The sequence below is a fragment of the Balaenoptera acutorostrata genome, chromosome 12, assembly GCF_949987535.1.
Source record: "Balaenoptera acutorostrata chromosome 12, mBalAcu1.1, whole genome shotgun sequence".
NCBI classification, from domain to species: Eukaryota; Metazoa; Chordata; class Mammalia; order Artiodactyla; family Balaenopteridae; genus Balaenoptera; species Balaenoptera acutorostrata.
Genome location: NC_080075.1, coordinates 16,420,819 through 16,442,286, shown reverse-complemented (window position 1 = coordinate 16,442,286; position 21,468 = coordinate 16,420,819). Strand labels below are relative to the sequence as shown.

Below are 21,468 nucleotides of genomic sequence, written 5' to 3'. Positions count from 1 at the left end.
GGAGAGAAGTGGGTGTAGCTATAAAAGGGCAAGATGAGGGATCCCTGTAGTGATGGGAAAATTCTTTATGTCTGTATCAATATCAATATACTAGATGTGACATTGCATTATAGTTTTGCAAGATGTTATCATTGGGGGACACTGGATAAAGGGTACACAGAAATCTGTCTGTATTATTTCTTACAATTACATGTGAATTTACAATTATCTGAATATAAAAAGTTTAATTAAAATAAAATTTTTTAAAAGGATGTAGAAGTCAAGTATGTAACGTGGTTGAGAGTAAAAAAAAGTCTAACATAAGTGAAAAAAATATTGTATCGTTAAATATCAATTTGGAATCCAATCTCTTTCTTCAATAACATTCAATTAGCTGTTATACAGTTTCATTAGCTATCATTAACACAAACTAGAAAGCCACTATACTATTGTACTGCTATCATATTACATTATGTCCCATTCAGAAATACCCAAGGGACTGAAAAATCCTTCCTTTCCCTAAACTCTTAGCTGAAGGATTGGAAGTCAATGAGGCTTCTGAGAACATTAGTACTAGTATCAAAATAGGAACAGTTAGTACAAAAAATCATCTTTTCTCCTTCACCTCCTTGAAAATCTTGTAGTGTCAAATATTTTCTTTTAGGTGAATTTTTTTCTAAATCGTCTGAATTAAAGGTAGTCTCCCAGAGGACTTCCTCTTCAATGTGCTATGGCCATCTGGAGAACCAAGGTCTAAAGGACTTCCCTGAACTTTTCCTACTTGTTTTTGAGGTTTACGGGCACCTTAGAAAGCAGGGTAGTGATCAGAAAGGCAACGCAGTACAGGGCACACCTTATTCCATGCTCACCTAAGTCTACAGTAGTAGCCATTCAAAGCAGACTGAAGAGTAAAGAGTATTCAAATATGTGCAAAAGCATCAGCGACTACGTGGATCAGGCCCCGACTAGAAATCAGGTGGCCTATGGAACTCCCTGTATCCTCCCTCATAGGAGAACTTGGTAAGTTCTCTACTGGCAGCAGGGCTGACAGCTCTAAGAGCCACTAGTAATAAAGAAAAATCATGACCTTTAACCCAGTCCTGTAAACTACACAACTGACATTTACTGACTATATTTAACTATTCTTACTTAGTATTTACAGTCACGGTTTATAGATAAAGTACTGTAAACTCTATTATGGTGGAGAAACAGTATAGCTTAGTGAGAGTTAGGTGTGAAGAGTCTAAAAACAGCCATAATGGGCTAACTCTGAAACGTTAATTTGCTTATTTCCTTGAGGAACTAAACAAGCAGCAGTACAATTTTCCCAAAACATTTTGAGGAAGCCTATAATATCCACTGAGGCAAAGTAATTCTGACAGGACACAGAAAGACTAACAATAAAAATATTCACAGTACGTATATCTGACAAAGAACTTATAGCCAGAATATTTACAGAACCCCCTATAATCAACAATTATATAAAAATTATATAAAAAAGACTACCCAATAAAAAATAATGTGTAAAAAACTTGAACAGATAATTCACAACAGAAGATTTATAAATGGCCAATAAGGACATGACATCATTAGTCATGGGGGAAACTCAAAACCATAATGAGACATCATTTTACTCCCAGTAGAATGGCTAAAATTATAGACCAACAATACTAAATGTCTGTGAAGATGTGGAATGACTGGAACATTCATACAGCGAGGGTGGGAGTGAAGAATGCACAGTCACTTTACAGAACTATTTGGCAACTTCTTAAAAAGTTGAACATACTTTGACTCTATGACTTAGCAATTCCATTCGTAGGCATTTAACCCAAGAGAAATACCCACAAGAAGACCTGTACACAAAAGTTCACCTTAACCTTATTCATAATGAATCAAACCTGAAAATAATAGAAACGTTTGTCAATGGGAGAATGGACAAATTGTGGTATTCAATAAAATATTACTTAGCGATAAAATAAAGTTAACTATTGATCCATGCAAACACATGGAAGAATCCATAGTGTGCTGAGCAGGAAAAGAATCTTTAAAAAAAACCCCAAAACATCTTCACTGATTCTAGAGAATTAGTGTTTCTCAAACATCAATTCAGGACATAGAATCAATTCACTATAAAACTTCCCTGGTAAATTCTCTTAAAGTTGAATTAATTAAAATGAATTTGATTTGCAGAGTCAAATTCTCTTTGTGAGTTTTGAGCTTAGGGCAAGGAATTTTGTTTTTAATCTGTAAGAAATACATACTCACCAATTCTTCCTTTCTTGTGAATATGGCCAGGCATGATGCCAATTTTGCATTCTCCAGGCTGAAGGAAAGTAATTCATAGTTTCAGAAAAGTGAAAAAAAATTGTAACTCCTAGGTCATACACACAAATATACTTGGACTGATTCAAAGCTAGTTAGCCTTCAGAGGGCTTATTTTTGTTTTGTACACTCACATTGATGACTCCTGGGCAGTTTGGCCCAATCAGCCTGGTCTTTTCCTGGCGCAGCAGTTTGTGCTTGACCCGCACCATGTCCTGCTGTGGGATACCTTCAGTGATGCACACGACCAAGGACACTTCCGCCTCGATAGCTTCATTAATGGCAGCAGCAGCAAAAGGAGGAGGGACATAAATGACAGACGCTGTTGCTCCGGTCTGTTCTTTGGCCTGAAACATTAACCACGAAGCACTTTATTATTGGTTAAGTCAGAAACATTGTAAAAGAAATTCAATACCATGATTTTAATGATGTCTTGGGGTCAGGAAAGGACATCACCAGGAGACATCGGATGTCTTCATTCTTCCCATTAACAAGTTCACTTTGCTGTCAGAAAAGAGCAGAGTAAGCACGGCCTCCTTTCTGCCCCCTTGGGACACCCTTCTGAATTGAAAGCTTCTGTGACCTCCCATTCCCTCAGGTGACAGCATGTCAGTACACCTGCAAGCACTGCCTGATTTGCGTCTGTGTCCCCTCATTCCTGGGCCATGTTTATTTCTGTTGTTCTACAAGGCACTTACCACCTATTCAGTACCAAAGACCCTGCACCTCCCCAGGAGAAAAGGACTAGTGAGCCCCAAGCTCCAGAACCCAGCTCTCAACCATCTGTTTAAAACTACATCAAACTTAATAAACAATATCAAGAGGCAGCAAAATGAAGTGGTTTTTTTCCTAGCTGTCAATTTTTACTCTAAATGCATGCTGATTAGAAATAAACTAAAATACACATGCATAGATGGCCACGGAATAAGAATGGGTCAAATAAGGTTAGCGTCTACTCTACATCACCCCTCACAATGCAAAGCACTGAAAGACCATCAACTTGACCACGGTTCGCTCAGTGGTCTTTACATGCTCTCTACATGTATCAATCCAGATGTAGCCTTCTACCCACCTCCACGTGTGGCCACGTCTCTTCTCCTGAAAGCAAGCTCCTTGAAGACAGAGACCGTCAGTGACCTCTGGCTCTCCAAGAGTGGCAGCATCTATTCTGTGAGAGGCCCTGAGAGAGACTCTATACAGGCCTCGGATAAGGCTTCACCACAACCCTGCATGCTTAGCATCCCCAGCTACAAATCAAGATGCTGAGGCCAAGAAATACTAAATAACTTGCACAAGGTCACATAGCTAGGAAGTGGCACAGGCAAGACTCAACAATAAGTATATCTGATTCCAAAGCGTCAGTTCTTTTCAGCTACAGCAGGCTGCCTCCCTATAAATGTTAAAATGTAACTTAACCAAGATGTAAATCAAAACTTTTTAGAAGGCTGTGCCAGGGGATTCATAATGGATACAAAAACCAAGTCACGGAACATACAGGTACAACTAGAAGGGACAGAAGTAAAAGGCAGTGTCTTTGAGAATCATCCCCAAATGATTCCCCACATTCCCAGGAACTTAGGGGCTTTCTCTACGGCACCCCTAATAAAAAGAGGTTATCTTGACAGTGACAGAAGAACAAGTCAAAGGATGCTGACTTGCCAGGGGTTAAAAATAATTCAAAACAATGTTTTTAAAAACTATGTTCAAGATGATAACAGAGAAGTGAGGACCAAAGGAAAAAAGCTAGGTTGGAACCAAGTGTAGGTATTTTATGGAAAATATCAATACATCCCATGGGTTCGTACCCCGTAAGGCTACAAATCCTTTCAGCAGCTGGACTGTGACAAGAGGGTCAGTGCTGGCAAATAATGCTGCGTGAAAGGTGTCCCTCCTGCTCACTCAGAAAGCTCTGTGTAAGCGCAGAACGGGTGAGAAACAGTATCTGTCAAAGAACTTACATTACATTCCAAATGTCATATCTATTTGTATCAAAAGGAATAATAAATGAATTGCTTAGCCATGAAAACTGTTTTTAAAAGAAAGCAAAAATCGGCTAATGACAAAAGAAATCTGCCTAGAGAGATTTTTTTCTAAAAATGCAAATCAAAAAAAAAAAAAAAACTAAATGATTATTCTACAGAATATATGATTTTTTTTTTACTCTTTAAAATACAATACACTCAAAACACACATACACGTATACAGTACACCCTATTTCCAAGTTTAAAGTAAAGTGAAAATTCCAAATTTGAATATTTGGTTTTTTCTACATTTTAGGATTAAGAATACAAATTATCGTCAATTAGAAGTTAGTATTCCAAAAAGAGAGTACATCCATAAATGTGTACTGTAAAAAGTGCAGTTCTTTAAAACATGTCTTAGAAGTATGTTTATAAAGAGGAGGAGGGGTACACTTTTTAACATCAATACATCAGTCCCAAGTACTAAGTTTATTTCCTTGATTTTTTAAATTAAACAGCCAAGAATTTGTACTATGGTTTCTTTTATACTACTACTAGTTTTGTATATATTCATGTAAGTATAGAGAGCGAATGAAAGAATACACACTGAGCTTAAATTAGCTCTCTATAAAAGCAAAATCTGAGAAGTGGAAAACACTATATAAAACTTAACTTTACATACTTTTATATCATCTGAATTTTTACAATAAGGAACTAGCTTTGTAGCGAAGGATTAAAGTTTAGTTTAAAATCATTTTAAAAGTATTAAGAAATCAGCAAATTGGGGAAGAGACTAGAACTCTGTGATTTGTCCATCAGACTCCACAGCTAGGTTTCTCCACACAGGAACACCACACACTACTTACTTACTCTGAGCCAGGCTAAGTCTGCCACTTACCAGCCATGAGACTATGTGCAGGACCCTCACCCTCGCTGCTCCTGTCAGAAGCTGAACTGTGACAACAGGGCCTGTGCTGGCAAATAATGCTGCGTGAAAGGTGTCCCTCCTGCTCACTCAGAAAGCTCTGTGTAAGCGCAGCCTCGTCTTTAAAATGGGGATGATAACAGCACCTCCCTCGGGCTTGTGGTTCGGCCTGAATGAGGCCATGAATGCCAAGCACCTGGCACAGTGCCTGGCGAAGCACCCAGTCGAAGCGAGTATTAGGGTAGGGGGTGGATGCTGACACGTGCACTTCTAACACCCCAGAAGAGGAAACGGTAAGGAAAGGAAAATAAGCCCAACAGAAGCCAAGCCACAGCACTTCTTCCCTAAAGGGCTGATGTATACCTACAGACAAAGATGACCCGGGCTGCGGAGAAAACATCCTGAGCCTACCCGACTAAAGTGAACACACTGGTTTTTACCGCAATTCAAATTTCTCTAGGTTACTGGGAATTTTAAAAAGCAGCGGACTCTCCCAAAAGGGGCACAATTAAGATCTTGAACCAAGGTGTGCTAGCTCTTCCCCTGCTTTTCTTTTCTTGCCAGACTCAGGTCGCATTAGTTACCTCCTTCACAGTACTGAAGACCGGTAAGCCCAGATGCGTCTTGCCTCCTTTCCCTGGAGTGGTTCCTCCGACCAATTTCGTGCCATATTCCAATGCCTGCTGGCCATGAAAGGTGCCCTGAGGGGAAGAGCAAAGGACTAATGAGAAAAGGCAGCCTGGGCGCCTAAAGGCAACCTTCAGCAACTCGGAAAAGAAAAACAAATAGGTTAAGTATTTCCCAGCAAACAGCCGTAACACATATCCAAGCGTTCTCATCACCTTATTGAACACAGCTTTCACCCTTGAAGCAAAGCGGGCCTCTGCGGGGCCAAAATAACTGTTTTTTTAAAGGGGGGGTCTCTTTTCACTCTGTTTTCAAATTTGGCTGATGATCAGAAACCCCCTGGTGTTTACCTGAGAAGAACACCTCTTTTTCACCATTCCTCGACTCCTGATGTCCTCACATCCATCTTCTACTCAGTTTAAAATCCACGGCCAATCACTATAATCACAAAACCACCTTGGCTCTCTCTCACTTCAACTTACACATCTGGTAAAATCACAATCTTGGTTAAATCCAATTCTCCACCTACTCTAAGACTGCACATGCGCCACTGAACAGTAGCTGGAGGAAAAATAAAATAAAACCATGCTAACTGGTCTCACTTTAAATTAATGATCCCAAACCTTAAGGGAGCCCTTAACGCTGCCCAGCCAGCATCCTGCAGGTCCCTATCCATTTACTCTCCCACCTCAACCTCGGCACTACTGACAATCTGGACACACTGATGCGTTGTTATGAGAGGCTGTCCTGTGATTTGTACAACATTTACCTCTACTCAGCAGATGGCAGTACAATGCCCTCCTCCCTACCCCAATCAGCTATGATGACCAAAAACACCTCCAGGGATTGAAAGATTCTTTTCCACTAAGCTTCTGGGGCTCCTCCTCCCTGTTTTTCCTCTTCTCTTTCTTTCTCTTCCTAGACTTCTCTTTTTCATTTAAATGTGTGCCCTTGGTGAGTTCACCCCTCACCATGGCAATAAATATCATCCATATGGTGACCTCCCCCAAACACACAGACACACACACCTCCCACATACCTAGCCGAGACCTTTGCCTTCAACTCCATGCTCACACTGCCAACTGCCTACCTGACATCTCCGCTTGCAGAACCAGGAGGCATCCCAAACTTAATGGGCCCAAAGTCGAGCTCCTGATCACTCCCCTCCATGGTTTAGCCCATCTCAATTAATGAGAACTCCACTCCTAACAGATGTTCAGACCAACACTACTCAAGTCATTCTTGATCTCTCTCTTTCTCTTATATCTCAAATCAGGGTACATTAGTCAATCTTACTGCCCTGCCTTCAGAACGTAACTGACAACATCTCACCCCTTCTACTGTTACCGTCTTGGTCTAAGTCACCATCAACTCTAGACAGAGTACTGCCCTTGCTCCCTTTCAACCTATTCTCAACACAGCAGCCAGACTGATCCTGTTACACGTCACTTCTCTGATCAAACTCTGCCAATAGTTTTCCATCTCATTCACAGCAAAAGCCAAACTCCTCACACTGGCCACCAAGTCAGTATTCAAGCTGCCTCCTCACAGCAGAACCCCTCAACGGCCCGACCTCGCTTCACCCACTGTTCTCCCATCGCTCATTCTACTCCAGTCATGCCGGCCTTGGGGCTGCCACACACAGCAGGCACGTTCCCACCTCCTGGCCTCACTGTCCCCTCTGGCTGGAACACGCTTCCCCTAGACATCCAGTTGACTCACCCCCACAGCTCCCTTAGAACTTGACTCAGAGGTCAGGCTTCCCCTGAGCACCCACCGTAACTGCCACCACAACCCCACACACGTACAGACACCTCCTTTCTCTGGTTTAGTTTTTCCACAGCACTTATACTTTCTAACGTACCACGTAATTTACTCATCGATTTTGCTTCTCTCCCCCGCCACTCCATGAAGGCAATGATTTCTATCTACTTTGTTCACTGAGAGACGGCACCTAAAGCAACACATTACATACAGTAGGCACTCAATTAAGTAGTTGTTGAAAACTGAGTGGATCTATGCGGTCATTCTACAGGGACCAGAAAATGCTGACTCAACTACTCAAGTTCTATGTCTTAATTCAACGTCTTCATGTTTCAAAACAGGAAACTTAGTCCCAAGCATGTTAACTGACTTCTCTTAAGTCAGTGATGGAGTTTTGGAAAGGACCTCAGATGAGTGCTCTCTTTAGAGAAGTGCCATTCAAAGCGCCATCTGTAGATGCTAACGGGTCTGCAGTGAGATAAATGCAAAACGGAAGAAGAATGACAAAAAAAAAAAAGAGAGAGAAACCAAATAAAGAAAACAAAAATAAGTGAGAATGTTTGCAGACTTTTATAGCAATATGATATCGCTATGACTTTTACAGTATTTTGTAAAAAGTATTCATCTGCATCAGATTGGTGATAAAACAAAGACACACCCAAACTGCTCTTTCATTCCAGATAGTTAGAGAAGCACTACCCGAGACTACCACACTGTTACATAAATTCCAATGGACAACTTTTTGGTCCTAATGTAGTGCTTAAACAGGGATAACATTTCCCGTTAATAAGCTTCTTTCCCGTAATTTTCCCATTATCACCATCCAGTGCACAGTTAAGAATAGTGATAGTTTTTAGCAGCTCATAACAGCCAGTTCAAGAAATACCACCCACTGGAAATATGCATTTTTGGGATTTGCTCTGAAATACAAATACTCCTCACTCATATGTGGAGCAATGTGTACACTGAAAAAAAAAGAACTAATGAGACAAAATGCAGATTCTCTACAGCGATAAACTCTAAATTTCAGACCTCATCGTTACCTCTATAAACAGAAACTTAAAACCAACAAATCTGAGACAATTAAGGCTCCCAATTACTCTAAAAACAAAAGTGAATGGGAAATAGTGTATTTGCCAGTAACTCAGAGACACTGAAACCAACCTTGGATTTCAATATTTAGGCAAATCATCATCTAATTTATGAAGCAGAGACAGTTCCAAATAGTGCTTATAGCATGGACAATGGTTCTTAAAAAAGAGGTCAGAGGTTAAAATGTTGTAGGATTGTATAAAGCTTAGTAAACAGAAAAACAAAATCATACATAATAAACTTAGGTGGAGAATTTGGGTTAATCAAACATTTGATTATATGCTAATAAAATTAACATCTATCCAAAAAGGGACTAAATATGATTTTAATTGGCAGAGGAATGATAAAATGTACTTCATATCTTAGATGAGCATCAACTTTCTTTAGAAGGTATACATGTGGAAATGATATTCATAAAACATATGGCTATCAGAATAGGTAAACCAATTTTACCTATGAACAAAATTTCAAAGTTTGGGGTGTTTCTTTTTTCGTTGACAGTGGATTGTTTTTTTTTAAGACAGTAGAGGAATCGGAGAAAAAGAAGAAAGGTCCACTGCAATTCACATTTTTGTGCCCAGTTATTTCAAAAAAAAGTCAGGAAGCAAAAGGACATTTCACATGAACAACCTTCTAATCAAATTCATTTTTTAAAAACAACTACAAAATTTTAAAGCAATTCCTAAGTACTTTAAAAACAAAAGTTATACAATTCTGGATATTTAGGTATCATCCTCTAGATCAGGGGTTAGTAAAGTATGGCCTGAAGGACTTGACTTGCCATTGGTTTTGTGAATTAAGTTTTACTGGCATACCCATTCACTGACATATTACCTATGGCTGCTTTTGCTGTTCCAATACTACCAAGTAGCTGTAACAGAGACTGCATGGCCTATTAAGCCTAAAATGCTTACAATCTTGTCTTTACAGAATACGCTTGCCAACTCTTGCTCTAGATCACCAAAACACTGCAGAATGGACATGATAATTCTTTTAATCATAGAAAAATCATTAACTTTTAAATTACACAAAAATCATTAATCGCTTTTATTTTGCCATATCTCCTTTAATAATGAAGGAAGGGATACTTTGGGTTAAGGCTGATGGCTATCTTCTAATTGATTTGGTAGTATTCCCTCATTTAAAAAAAAAAATCTGTGCATCTACTATGGTGAAGCCATAAATGTGTACAAATGTTTTAAAGGGCAACTTAGCAATAGCTGTTAAAATTTTAAATACACAGAACCTTTGACACCCATTTTTACTTTTAGGAATCAATTTAACAGACATATATGTATGATATATATTATATACTGTATAATTCGTTTATATATATATGTGTATGTGTGTGTATATATATATACACACACACACACACACACATAGAGAGAGAGAGAGAGAGAGAGGGAGAGAGAGAGTGTTCTGTAAAACAAACTCTGTAGAATGCCAATTATATAAGTGTACATATGTTTGTATGAGCAAGAAAAATATCTGGAAGGATACATGTCAACTTGTTATCAGAAGGAATTCCAGAGCAGTAGAATGGTAGGAAGGAAGGACAGGAGATTCTTATGTTGCATTTTTTTGTGGAATCACATCACAGTTGTATTTAAACTTACGTAAATTCTATGATGTAGGCAGAGGATAGGGAGAGAGAATGAATATAAATGAAATACTTCAGGCTATTTTGCCTGCTATTCCCCTGAAGACCATTTGCCCAGAGAGTACAAGATGGGAAAAATCAATGTACTACTTCCTCTGCCCATCACAGTTCCCATGAGCCTCTCTGGGTTTGAGCATTTCCCCACACTGATCTGTGCTTAGCTGCGAATTTTTTTTGTACAAGGCCTAAACACAAGCCATCGGCCTTACCTAGTGCTTAATTAAAGAAACAGTGATCTGTTCCAATGTTGGAGAAAAACCAGTTGTGTTATACTTGCTGAAAGAAAATATGTGGGTTTCCAACATAATACTGTACTCCTAGGGAGGGATTTTCAAGGTAACATTAAATACAATTTTCATCTTAGAGGCTGACTATAGCACCTAACCCCCTCCTGAAATACAACTCCATTGCTGTACTGTATACTCTTCTGCTACAAACTGTATTATAACTTTTGTGACTTTAAAACAATAGAAAATAATTCAATGTTTTTGTATGTCTAATATACATCTTTTAAAAAGTCTTGATACACATACCTGTTTACCAGTGAAACCCTGGCAAATAACCTTCGTATCTTTATCAACATAGAGATGCTTTCTGGAAGCTGTATAGGAGCAATGCCGAATTCCATTCTGCTGCACTGAAAAGTAAAGAAAATATGACACATTATAATTTTTCCAAACTTTTGGACTATGAATTTAACCTGGTGACAAAAAAAAAATATCCTCTAATTCAGGAGCTATCTTGTGATAATGGCAACTTTAAATGTCACTTTTTAAATAAGATGTATTAAATACAAAAACTGATTAAAGAAACAAACAAAAAAAGACACTGTTCTATTCTCCAGAATCCCCTCTTTACTGAGAACCACAATTTTGTAGCTTTTTCTGAACTGAGAAAGAAAAGGTTAAGTTTATAATTTTTCTTCCTCAGAAAGAAACCAGGGGCTCACATAAACAGCTCAAATTAAATCCAGGAACTAAAAACTAGGTATCACTCTTACTAATAATGTTTACTAAATAGCCACATGCTTTCCCCATTTGACCCAACATTTTTAAGCCCAACATCTATAAGCAAAAGATGAGCTAAGAGGCAAACTTTGTCAGAATTACTAAGAACTACTTTGCAACTCATTCCCCAGTAATAATATTAACATTAAATGTTAAGTCATAGAATAAAACTTGTCTAAAATATAATCCAAAATTACTTAATTTGGTCTCTTCTGATTAAGTCTCAAGACCTCACATATAAAGGAAATAGGGAAAATAAAATAAATAGGAAAAGTAGATGAGGGAGAAACATGTAAAAAATATCTAAGTTATTGTCAGCAAACTACTACTACCTCAGTGAAAACTGAGAAATCTTAAGTAGCTCCTAAAGCCAGCTCCCCATATTTCAAATATCAGCAGAAAGTAGAGCACAGATGATTTATGTGGGCTACCTTCTAAACCCCCATTAGAATCCCAACCTGCTGTCTCTGTGGTCCATTCCTGGCCCTTTCAAAGTGCCAGCACCTACCACTAAGGTAGCCCATGAAAGCTAGGCCCAGAAAAGAATACCTCATCATAAATTTGTCCAGGGTCCACTCAATGCTTTTTGTCCTGAATCACTGCTCATACCCTCCTAAATCCTCAGATCTCAGATTCCGTAACTGATCTGCTTCTGGCCCTTTGAACACCCCTTGATTCATCTTCAACTCACATACTGACCTCAGCTTCCAACAACTTTGAATTTTGTAGTCCCCTGTACCTCTAAGGAAGAGACAGGCCCGGAATCTGCCCTGACCAACCAGGAGAGAAGTATTCTGCGTGCACACAGATCAGCTGCAATCTTGGCCTAGACTATGCTGAACAAGGGACCCTGAGGGAGCACTGAGGGTCAAGTCCTGGCCCAGTGAGCGCAGCTAAGCACCTTAACCTGGGCCAGTGAACACCACGACAGAAACTGTGGTCTGAGAGCCCACCCTAGCCAGTGCTTGCCCTTGGCTCCCAGTTCTCCCAGCTGGAGACACAGAACCACAATACCTGTGGAAGAACTTTACTCCCCTCTGCTATTCTTGTCAGGACTTGCCCAACAGTCCCTCCCACTCTTGGAATACTCAATAAATAGTCCATCTATCAGGAGTTTCCAGACAGGAAAGGTACAAGATTTGATTACAAGAGCAAATAAGATCAGGACATCTGGAGCCCAAACTTGATAAAAGGAAATACTTGCTTTTTGAAGGTAAAGTTTAGTCTTCCACAAGTACTCTTACACTCTACCTTAACAAAGGAGACATCAGACAGTTCAATTCTCCTTCCATGGGGCAGAAGTGGCCCTGTCGCCCTGAGAAAGCACAGGTCTGCCTACATTCATAAAGCATGGCCTCAATACCAGAACAACTCCTATCACTACCTTCTCCTATTCCTTCTCCTACTCCAGACCTCCTGGATCAACTCCATGGAGCTCAAGACTTCACAGCACCAGAACTCTGGTGCTCATAAAAACTACATCCGCCAAGTATGACGAATAGCAGCTCACCTACCAGACAGCCTTGTGGCCCTCTGGTATTGCTCAACTTGTACAATGACCCTGCCGTTCTACAGCAGCTAGTGAAATGGATCTTGGGAGATTTATCATGCATATGTGTGTGCATGTGCTCTTCCCATCTACTGTATGAGCCCATACCTAGGCTTCAGGTAAGCTAGAACTAATAGACTATCATCACCTTTGAACCAACCCCAAAATACATGTTCAAAGATAAGGAAATGAAATTCCTGACCACATTCTGTCCCAACGAGAAAGCTGTACAATGCCAGACAAGGTGTCACTGGTACTGAAATGAGACGATGCTAGAATCAAGCACTTACGAAACCCAGAGAAAAACCTGAGGCACCCAGCAAGCCACGGTGCTCCATAATCACCATAAATGCCTTTTTGATTCCAGACACTGGAAGACGAATCTGCCCGATCTCTGGCCCTTTACACCATGCACACTCTCCCAGTCGCCATGGCTGTGAGGAGGACCCCAGACACCTGCCACTCCATGCCACCATGACACAGGTAACAAGTGGTGGCCCTATTTAAGGTAATACTGTTATCAAATCAATTGTAAGTCTTACCATTGGTGACATCAGAGAATCAAGGAAATTCTTTCTCTTTTGCCATTTGTTTCCATTCAGACAGATATAATGCAAAATATGTTTATATTCCAAGTAAAACTCACCAAATTTTAAGTCACTTATGTCATTTTCCTTATTCTTCCCCACCACAGATAATCCAAGCCCAGAATCACAGGTTGGAGGCTCCCCAGCGAAAGCAGCCTCTCCTCATCCCCACCTCTGCACCGCTTCACCTTCCCTCCCACAATCCCACCACTCTCTAATCCAGCAAACTACCAGCTGCTGTAAATATTAAATCCGTCAGACTGGTCATTTTCTTTCCCTGTTTGATTTCTTCTCCATCCAAATTATCAATCAAATGCCTTAACTAAAAAAAAAAAAAAAACCTATTCTACCTCTGCTGAAGAATGTAAAGTGGTTTAAGTACAAATCTTCAATTGTCTGTCCACTGCTTAAAGAAGCCCAATCACATTTTGGTTTTAAACACAAACCTGATCTCTATGACAAAACCACCAAATAACTACAGTAAGCTATTTCCTAAAAAAAAGCCTTGAACACAGGACATATGTTAGTGGCCAAACCATCTTACAAATATTTCTCACCTTTCAATCAGAGTCAACGTACTCAATCTCCTGAGAATTTCTCTTGCATTAATTCATATAAGTTCACATTTAAATAAAACATTGTACAGTGAGGAATCTTTAAATCTTCACATCACATTCATGACTTGTGAATATAATGGGGGGTTTGTAGGGGATCTGAGATTAAGAAAAATGGAAACTGTGAACACTTTCATGTGGTATCTAATCATAAGCACCACACCTGCACACTGAAGAGTGCACACATTCTGTTCCTTTCTTTACTGCATTATTTCTAAGTAAAATTATTTCAGGCTAAGTTTTCTTTCAAGATTATTTTAAGTCTCATCTAAATACTTTCAGAACTTCTAACTATAAATTCCATGAGTGTAAGGACCATGTCTTCTACACCTTGGTGTCTCCCATGGCATACGGTACAGTGCCTTACGGAGTAGGTGCACAGGAAATGTTTGACTGAATTTCAGGACAAGAGATAGGATCTATGAGAAGAAACACATATAAATATCAGAAGTTCCATCTCTTTTTGTGTGAACTGGAAAAATGTCCATCTTGAACTCCCATTACCAGGAAAGAGGGGAACAAAACCTACATCTATTTTTGTACATGCAAAGATTATTGGTTTCCCAAAAATTCATACAAAGAGTCCAGCCCTAAATGCTACCAGCAATCCTCAAAGCTGTATCAATGTAGTACAAATTCCATGCTAACCTTTCTTCTTTTTTTTTAACAAATGAAATCCAAGAAGCAATAATGTAATACAGATGGACTATTTCACTACAGAAGAAAAGAACCTAAAGCAAAACACAGCATAGTCAGAGGTAAAGGCAGTGACAGACCAGGAGAGCGGTTTCACAACACGTAACAGGCAAGGAGGACAACCTTAGCAACCTGAGCAACACCAGGGGCCAACAGGACGGAGGGGACCAAAGCCGAACAGAAAAATGGACAAAGGCCATAAACAAGAAACACAATTGGTGTCGGATAAATGGTAAATCTACATATGACGTGATATCTGACTTCACTAATATTAAGAAAATGAGTATTTTTAATTAAATATTAGGGCAGCAGGAAGGCCCGAAGTCGGCCACCAGGCAGAATTTCCCAGTGGTGAAGGCCTTGGGTCATCTCCAGAGAATGTGGGTGGAGTCGCCTTCTCTTCAGGTTCTTAGCAATAGGCTAGCCTAACGTTGGGACTGCATCTCAAGCAGCTGAAAGCACAGCCCAGGAACCAGACAGGCCTGGGCTTGAGTTTAGGGGGCAGGTCTTTTGATCTCCCTTGGCCTTGGTCTTCCCTTCTGTAAGTGGAATCACAGCTGCTCACGAGGAGGCTGTGATGCTGATATGAGATGACGCCCGTAACCTGGGTAGCAAAGTGCCGGCTACACTCCCTAAACCGGGTTCACATCTTACCTAAGCACAAAAGTCAATCATTTCCTAAAAAGAGAGAACATACAATTCATATTTTAAAATCAAATAAGTCCAATCAGAAGTGTTTTATGTCTCATGCATATCCTATACATGTTTATGTATAAATATACTAATCCATGTCTACCTATAACATATAGTAGGTACACATATACTAGTAAATTTTTACCATCTAAAACATTTTTAAAGGTGCATCCTCACTGTAAAAATGGGGATAACAATATTATGTACCTCACAGGCAATATGAGAATTAGATGAGTTAATAATATATAGAGCATGCAGAATAATACTTAGCTATTTCACTATTAGCTATTCATTACTGACATAGAATGAGAAGACCAAACTGCTTTGAGATGTTCACTGTGCCAGGATGTCTGCCAGACACAAGGGGTTCAGGGGTAAACAAGATGGACTGAGGCCCACGTGAAGCTTCCTGCCCTGTAAGACAGCTAAACATTAAACAAAGAAACACAAAACCACAAAAGTGCCAACTGTAATAAAGGCTGTGAAGTAAAGGGACTGAGTAATCTGAGAGAGAAATTTGTATCGGTCAACCACATGCAGAGTCCTCTCCCCTGCAGAGAGCAACCACACCATTTGCAAGATGGCTGAAGGGTGGATGCAAGCTGTGGCCAAAAAGCACCTGCCCAGATGGGACTCAAACCACAGATGGCATTGTGTGACCAGTACCGTGCTCCTAACCAGTAACCTGAGACTGTTCATGAAAATACTCCTCCAACTCCCCTCTCAAACTATGTCCTTGTTACTCACTTATTCCTGCATGTATTCCTGATTTTAACAAATGTATACTTATTCATCATATGTATTATGCATATATAATCTGCAGGCTATTGGGGTCCTTACCTACAGGACCTTAAAGTATAGCAGAGTAGCTCAGCAGCCACTTACTTCCAAACCCCAAACAATCCACCATTCAGATGTGAAATTATATATTCATTCAGTATTTACTTACAAATGAAGTGTAATTGGCTCTAAGTATCATATTTCATCAAATCTAAAACACCACTGATTTTAACAAGCACTATTAAGCACTAGTATGAAAAAAATGCTGCCAATTTACTGTAAGATACCATCAATTATAAGATACATCCCAATTTTAGGAATGTTATAATGTACAAAAATGTGGGTCTATGGCAACAAAATGCCTGTCCTTTGGTGAAATGAAATTCTTCCCCTATACTTAGAGAAATTATTTTTAACATCCCCAATTAAGTTTTTATGGAAAAACAAGTTTGAGGTCAGAAAATCAAGCCACTTTCTCATGGCTACATTGATACCTTTAGATCGAGGCCATTTTGTATTTCTGGAATAAAGATTTGGTTCTTGGATGCAATGACAAGAGATACCAGGTATCAGAAACATCACTACTGAGGGTCCCCGTTTCCATGCTACACTTCTAAATGTCTTCCGGATTCCAAAAACAGTCTTACACAACTTGGCAAACACATGGAAAAGGCAGGTGACACCTTTGAGCTGAGTAGTAACCTTCTCAACAAACCAGTGAGGATGCCAAAGAAAAAGAAAAATCAGAGCTTCAAAAAAAAGAAGGCTCAGAGTATCACCCAGCATGTATTTAGTAGAAAGGACACTGCAGAGTCAGAAGACCTGAGCTCTAGTACCCATTCTGATATTGGCTAGGAAACTTCTGGGGCTAATTTCCCCTTCTGCCAAACAAAGGTATGGGACCAACTGGACCACTTTTTGGCATCAAAACACAGTAATTCTGAAGTTCAAAAATACTGGCTCTTGAATAGACATTTTTCCAAAGAATACATACAGATGGCCAGGTACATGAAGAAGTGCTCAACATCACTAATCATCAGGGAAACACAAATCAAAACCACACTGAGATTTCACTTCACACCTGTTAGAATGGCTATTATCAAAAAGACAAGAAATAATAAGTGTTGGTGAGGATATGGAGAAAGGAAACCCCTGTGCGCCTTTAGTAGGAATGTTATTGGTGCAGTGACTATGGAAAACAGTACTGAGGTTCCTCAAGGTATTAAAAATAGAACTGTCATATGATCCAGCAATTCCACTTCCAAGTATTTATCTGAAGGAAATGAAAACCCTAACTTGAAAAGAAGCCCCACGTTCACTGCAGCACTATTTACAATAGCGAAGATATGGAAACAACCTAAGTGTCCATCGATAGAAGAATGGATAAAGAAAACGTGGTATATTTATTAATATGCACACACAGACACACAATATGGAATATTATTCAGCCATAAAAAGAGAAAATCTTGCCATTTGTGACAACACACATGGACCTTGGGGGCACTACCCAAAGCAAAATAAGTCAGAGAAAGACAAATACTGTATGATCTCACTTATATGTGGAATCTAAAAAAAAAAAAGAAAGAAAAACACAAAACCTGAGCTCACATGTAAAGAAAACAGATTGGTGGTTGCCAGAGTTGAGGGGGAGGGGGCAAGTGGCTAAAGGGGGTCGAATGGTACAAACTTCCACTTATAAAATAAGTCATGAGGATGTAATGTACAGCATGGTGACTATAGTTAATAATACTATATTGCACATTTGAAAGTAGCTAAAAGAGAGCAGATCTTAAAAGTTCTCATCACAAGAAATAAAAATGTGTAATTATGTATGGTGATAGATATCACAATAGACAGATAGATATTACAATATATACAAATATCAAAATATTAGGTTGTACACCTAAAACTAATATAATGTTTTACGTCAATTATACCTCAGTAAAAATAAAAAATACTAGCTCTTGTTCCCTATTTATTCTCAAAGATCCAACTTACAGGAACTACTGGCTTATGTTTAAAGCAACCTTGCACTACCTCATACTTCTTGAAAAGTTTCACTATTTCAGTTTCAAAGGTGTTTATAAAATCCTTAAGCTTTCTCATGGAAGAAATCTTTCTCATTTTTCATTTTATTTTCTCTCCCCACTTCAACTGGGTTCTTTCTCTTTTTTCCTAAGAACTGGTTATTTTGGTTCAGTAATTTCTATTGATAAATATTCTAAGCTGCCCCCAACAGGTCTCTGGAAGGCATCTACAAGTGTTTGGGGTTTTTTCCTAACTCAAATCAACATTGCAACACTTAAGACCTTCAGCACAAAATGTACTAACATTTAAAACTTAAGAGAATAACGGGGACAAAACTCCCTAGCAACTCTAGTTCTATTACTAACCTCAGAGACTAAATAATTTGTGACTGCCTTTAAAAGAAGTTTGCAAGGTGATACTGTTATGGCTGCGTTTTTTCTACTGTGAGTGGAAATGGGCTTAGAAATGTGGCATGGGAAAAAGATTTGGGAGATTTAGAGGTTTTTGAACATTAACCCTAGAGTTTGTAACCTCTCTAATATAAGAGATACCTTGGTTTAGATCTCAGACCTCTCAAACCATTAGTGACAGGGTAATCACGTGACTAGGATAATTCAAGGCCACTCCAGCAACAGAAGCTAAACTAGATGACCTCTTAAGGCCTCAGGATCCAGAGAGTCTAGGAATACAGAAGTTCCAGTTATGTGAGAACAGGATTGTTAAGTATTGCTAAGGGTGGATTCAAGATCCTGATCTTGTAGACACTCTTTCTTTCTTCTCTAGACTCTGCTCCTAAGACAGCAAAGGATTTTTCAGAAATTCAGACAAGCAAGACCCCAGAAGAAAAAGACATCGGTATAACTAATCCCTTTTCTCCTTCTGCCTACAACATACTAAATTATCCTTTAAATTACATAATAAAAATCTCCAGAAAACTTTCCCAAATAAACCCAACTTCTTCCTACTTGCTAAGGTTTGTCCTCAAGTGATCTGGTAACTAAGTGTAGCTACAGAGTGTACAGTCATCGTTGTACACTTTTAAAATGTAATCTTCTCAAGAAATGAACTAAGTCTCATCCAATATTCAGTAGCAGGAATAGAATTAGAAGCAAAGCAGAAGAAAGGGAGAGAGAAGAAAACTAACTTTGGTTGAGTGTCTATTATATTCCAGGTGCTTTATATAAATTGTTTCACTTATTCTGCATGGTGAACCCAGATCATCCTGTACTTCATCATTTCTAGGATGCACACTTGTTTCATTTGTTTAAACATTTCTTAAATCTGGATGCAACTGATAACCAATGGTGTGTCACAATTTTAATTAGCAATCATTTCCCACTTTTAGTGGTAGACCCAACAGCAGTGCATCTTACAAGTGATGGTGTCTCAGATTCATTAAAATATGGTAATGTTTTCATGATACGTGACACAGAAATTGAGAAGTAGATTTAGAAACATCCCCCAGAGTTATTACATAGACTGTACAGGACTAGCCAGACTTCAAACCCTGATGTGGCCGGTTCCAAAGTCTTCTCCTACATAACCTACCTAACAAACACAGAGACTTTGAACACAGCAAGAATTTTCAGCAGTCAGCGTTACTAGCAACCTTGGGTGTTAAGTTTTCAGGAACTGAAGAATTCACACCGCCTGATGGAGACATTACAAATAAGTTGGTTAAGGTCCCAGCAAACCCTAAGCTTCTAGGAGTTTTCTGGGCTGTGCACCCTTCTGGAGATTCACCCTACAGTCTATGGAAAGGACAATTAAAAGTGTACGACCGTCCTGTACAAAGCTCAGCCTCATCCTCCAATTTCCTACTGATATCCTCCCCCTACCTCTCAACCCACTCACCCTCCCAGCTGAGTTCATCCTGGACCACCTCACCTCTCACGCCCCAAAAGAGCCTGTCTAGATGCCTCCCCCAGCCCGCCGCCACTCATCACCGTGGGATCAAGGGTGTGCCCCCGGATCTGCAGGGCTCCCAGACCCGAATCCTGGCTCAGCCACTCAACGTCCCTGCCCGCCAGCTGCCTAAGCCAGGCCCCCGCCCCACATATCCAGCAAAGCTCCCTCCATCCCAGAGGGTCCCCGACTTGGGACCCCCGCCGAGCTCCGGCCCCGGAGGGCCCAGCCGCGTCCTAGACTAGGACGCCGGGCCCGGGGGGGCCGGGAACTCGCGGAGGCTTGGAGGACAGAGCCCCGGCCGGACTCACGGAGGAAAGCGCGGGACAGGAGGCGGGCGGCGGCGAGGCCGCTGCTGCCAGAAGTCATGGTCGCAGCAGCAGGGGCAGCGGCGAGGGCTGCGGTCATCCGCCAATGACACTCCCAGGCCCCCGGGAAACCCGGCCGGGGCCGAGGCTCGAGGAGGAAGTGGGTGGCCAGAGCGTTCGCCGGAATGAATGTCCCCCCGCAGAGATGTCTTCACCCAACGCTGGGTCTCGCAGGTGGAGGAGAAAAAGGGCATCTTAACGAAGAAGTAGACAATAGCTCGTCTCTTCCCCGGAAACGTGGTTTTGATTCAACATTACTAACAACGGCAGCTCAAGGGAAACCCCACTGTGGCCGGCCGGCGCGGGGTATTGTGGGAAATGTAGTTCGATGGCCTCAACTTGTTAGTAGTTTAAACGGGGGCCTCCGGGAAGGGACTAGAAGGAGGAAAGATTGAGTCAAACCCAGGGCATGCGGTGTCAAAAGGAATGAGGAAACAGTGAGGCGAGGTGCAGAGAGCAATGCAGAACTTTACAAGGCCCTTCCAAAGCCAAGGTGCCGACCTTCCTTCATTTCCCCATCTACCATATGGAGAAGATCATACTCCTCACCCCCTACCCTTGCGAGGACCGGGAAGAATTACCAAAGGGAACAGTGACTCTGAACTCGCGCAGTGAAGATGAGGATGTGAAGAGAAAGACCAAAAGCTACTTTCCTGGCACCTAACTTCTTGGAATATGGATCTTTTGGTTAAACAAGCTATCATGCAGCCTTTGGCTAGCACTGAGTGAGTGCCTCTTCCCTGGAGATCCTGGAGGACTGAAGTTATAGGTCAAATGCGACCGCTTGTTGTTTGAACAAAGCGTTCACTCCTCTCTAAGAGCTTTAGAAGGAACCTCCGAGAGTTCTAGAGTCAAAGGGTTAACAAGAGATAAAGTAATCCAACTCCCTGCCTCCAACCATGCTTCTG

General features: G+C 40.5%; 1 protein-coding gene across 1 annotated transcript in view; it reads right to left on the bottom strand.

Moving 5' to 3' along the window:
* The window catches only part of SUCLG1 (succinate-CoA ligase GDP/ADP-forming subunit alpha), a 33,780-nt gene extending 13,119 nt beyond the window's left edge, over window positions 1–20,661 (bottom strand). The window contains exons 1-5 of the mRNA XM_007175370.3: window positions 20,504–20,661; window positions 10,867–10,970; window positions 5,772–5,888; window positions 2,436–2,648; window positions 2,245–2,302 (exon numbers count right to left, since the gene is read on the bottom strand). Of these exons, the coding sequence (XP_007175432.1) occupies window positions 2,245–2,302; window positions 2,436–2,648; window positions 5,772–5,888; window positions 10,867–10,970; window positions 20,504–20,600 (589 nt within the window). The 5' untranslated portion in view covers window positions 20,601–20,661. The remainder of the gene's footprint in view (window positions 1–2,244; window positions 2,303–2,435; window positions 2,649–5,771; window positions 5,889–10,866; window positions 10,971–20,503) is intronic.
* Between the last annotated feature and the right edge of the window lie 807 nt (window positions 20,662–21,468).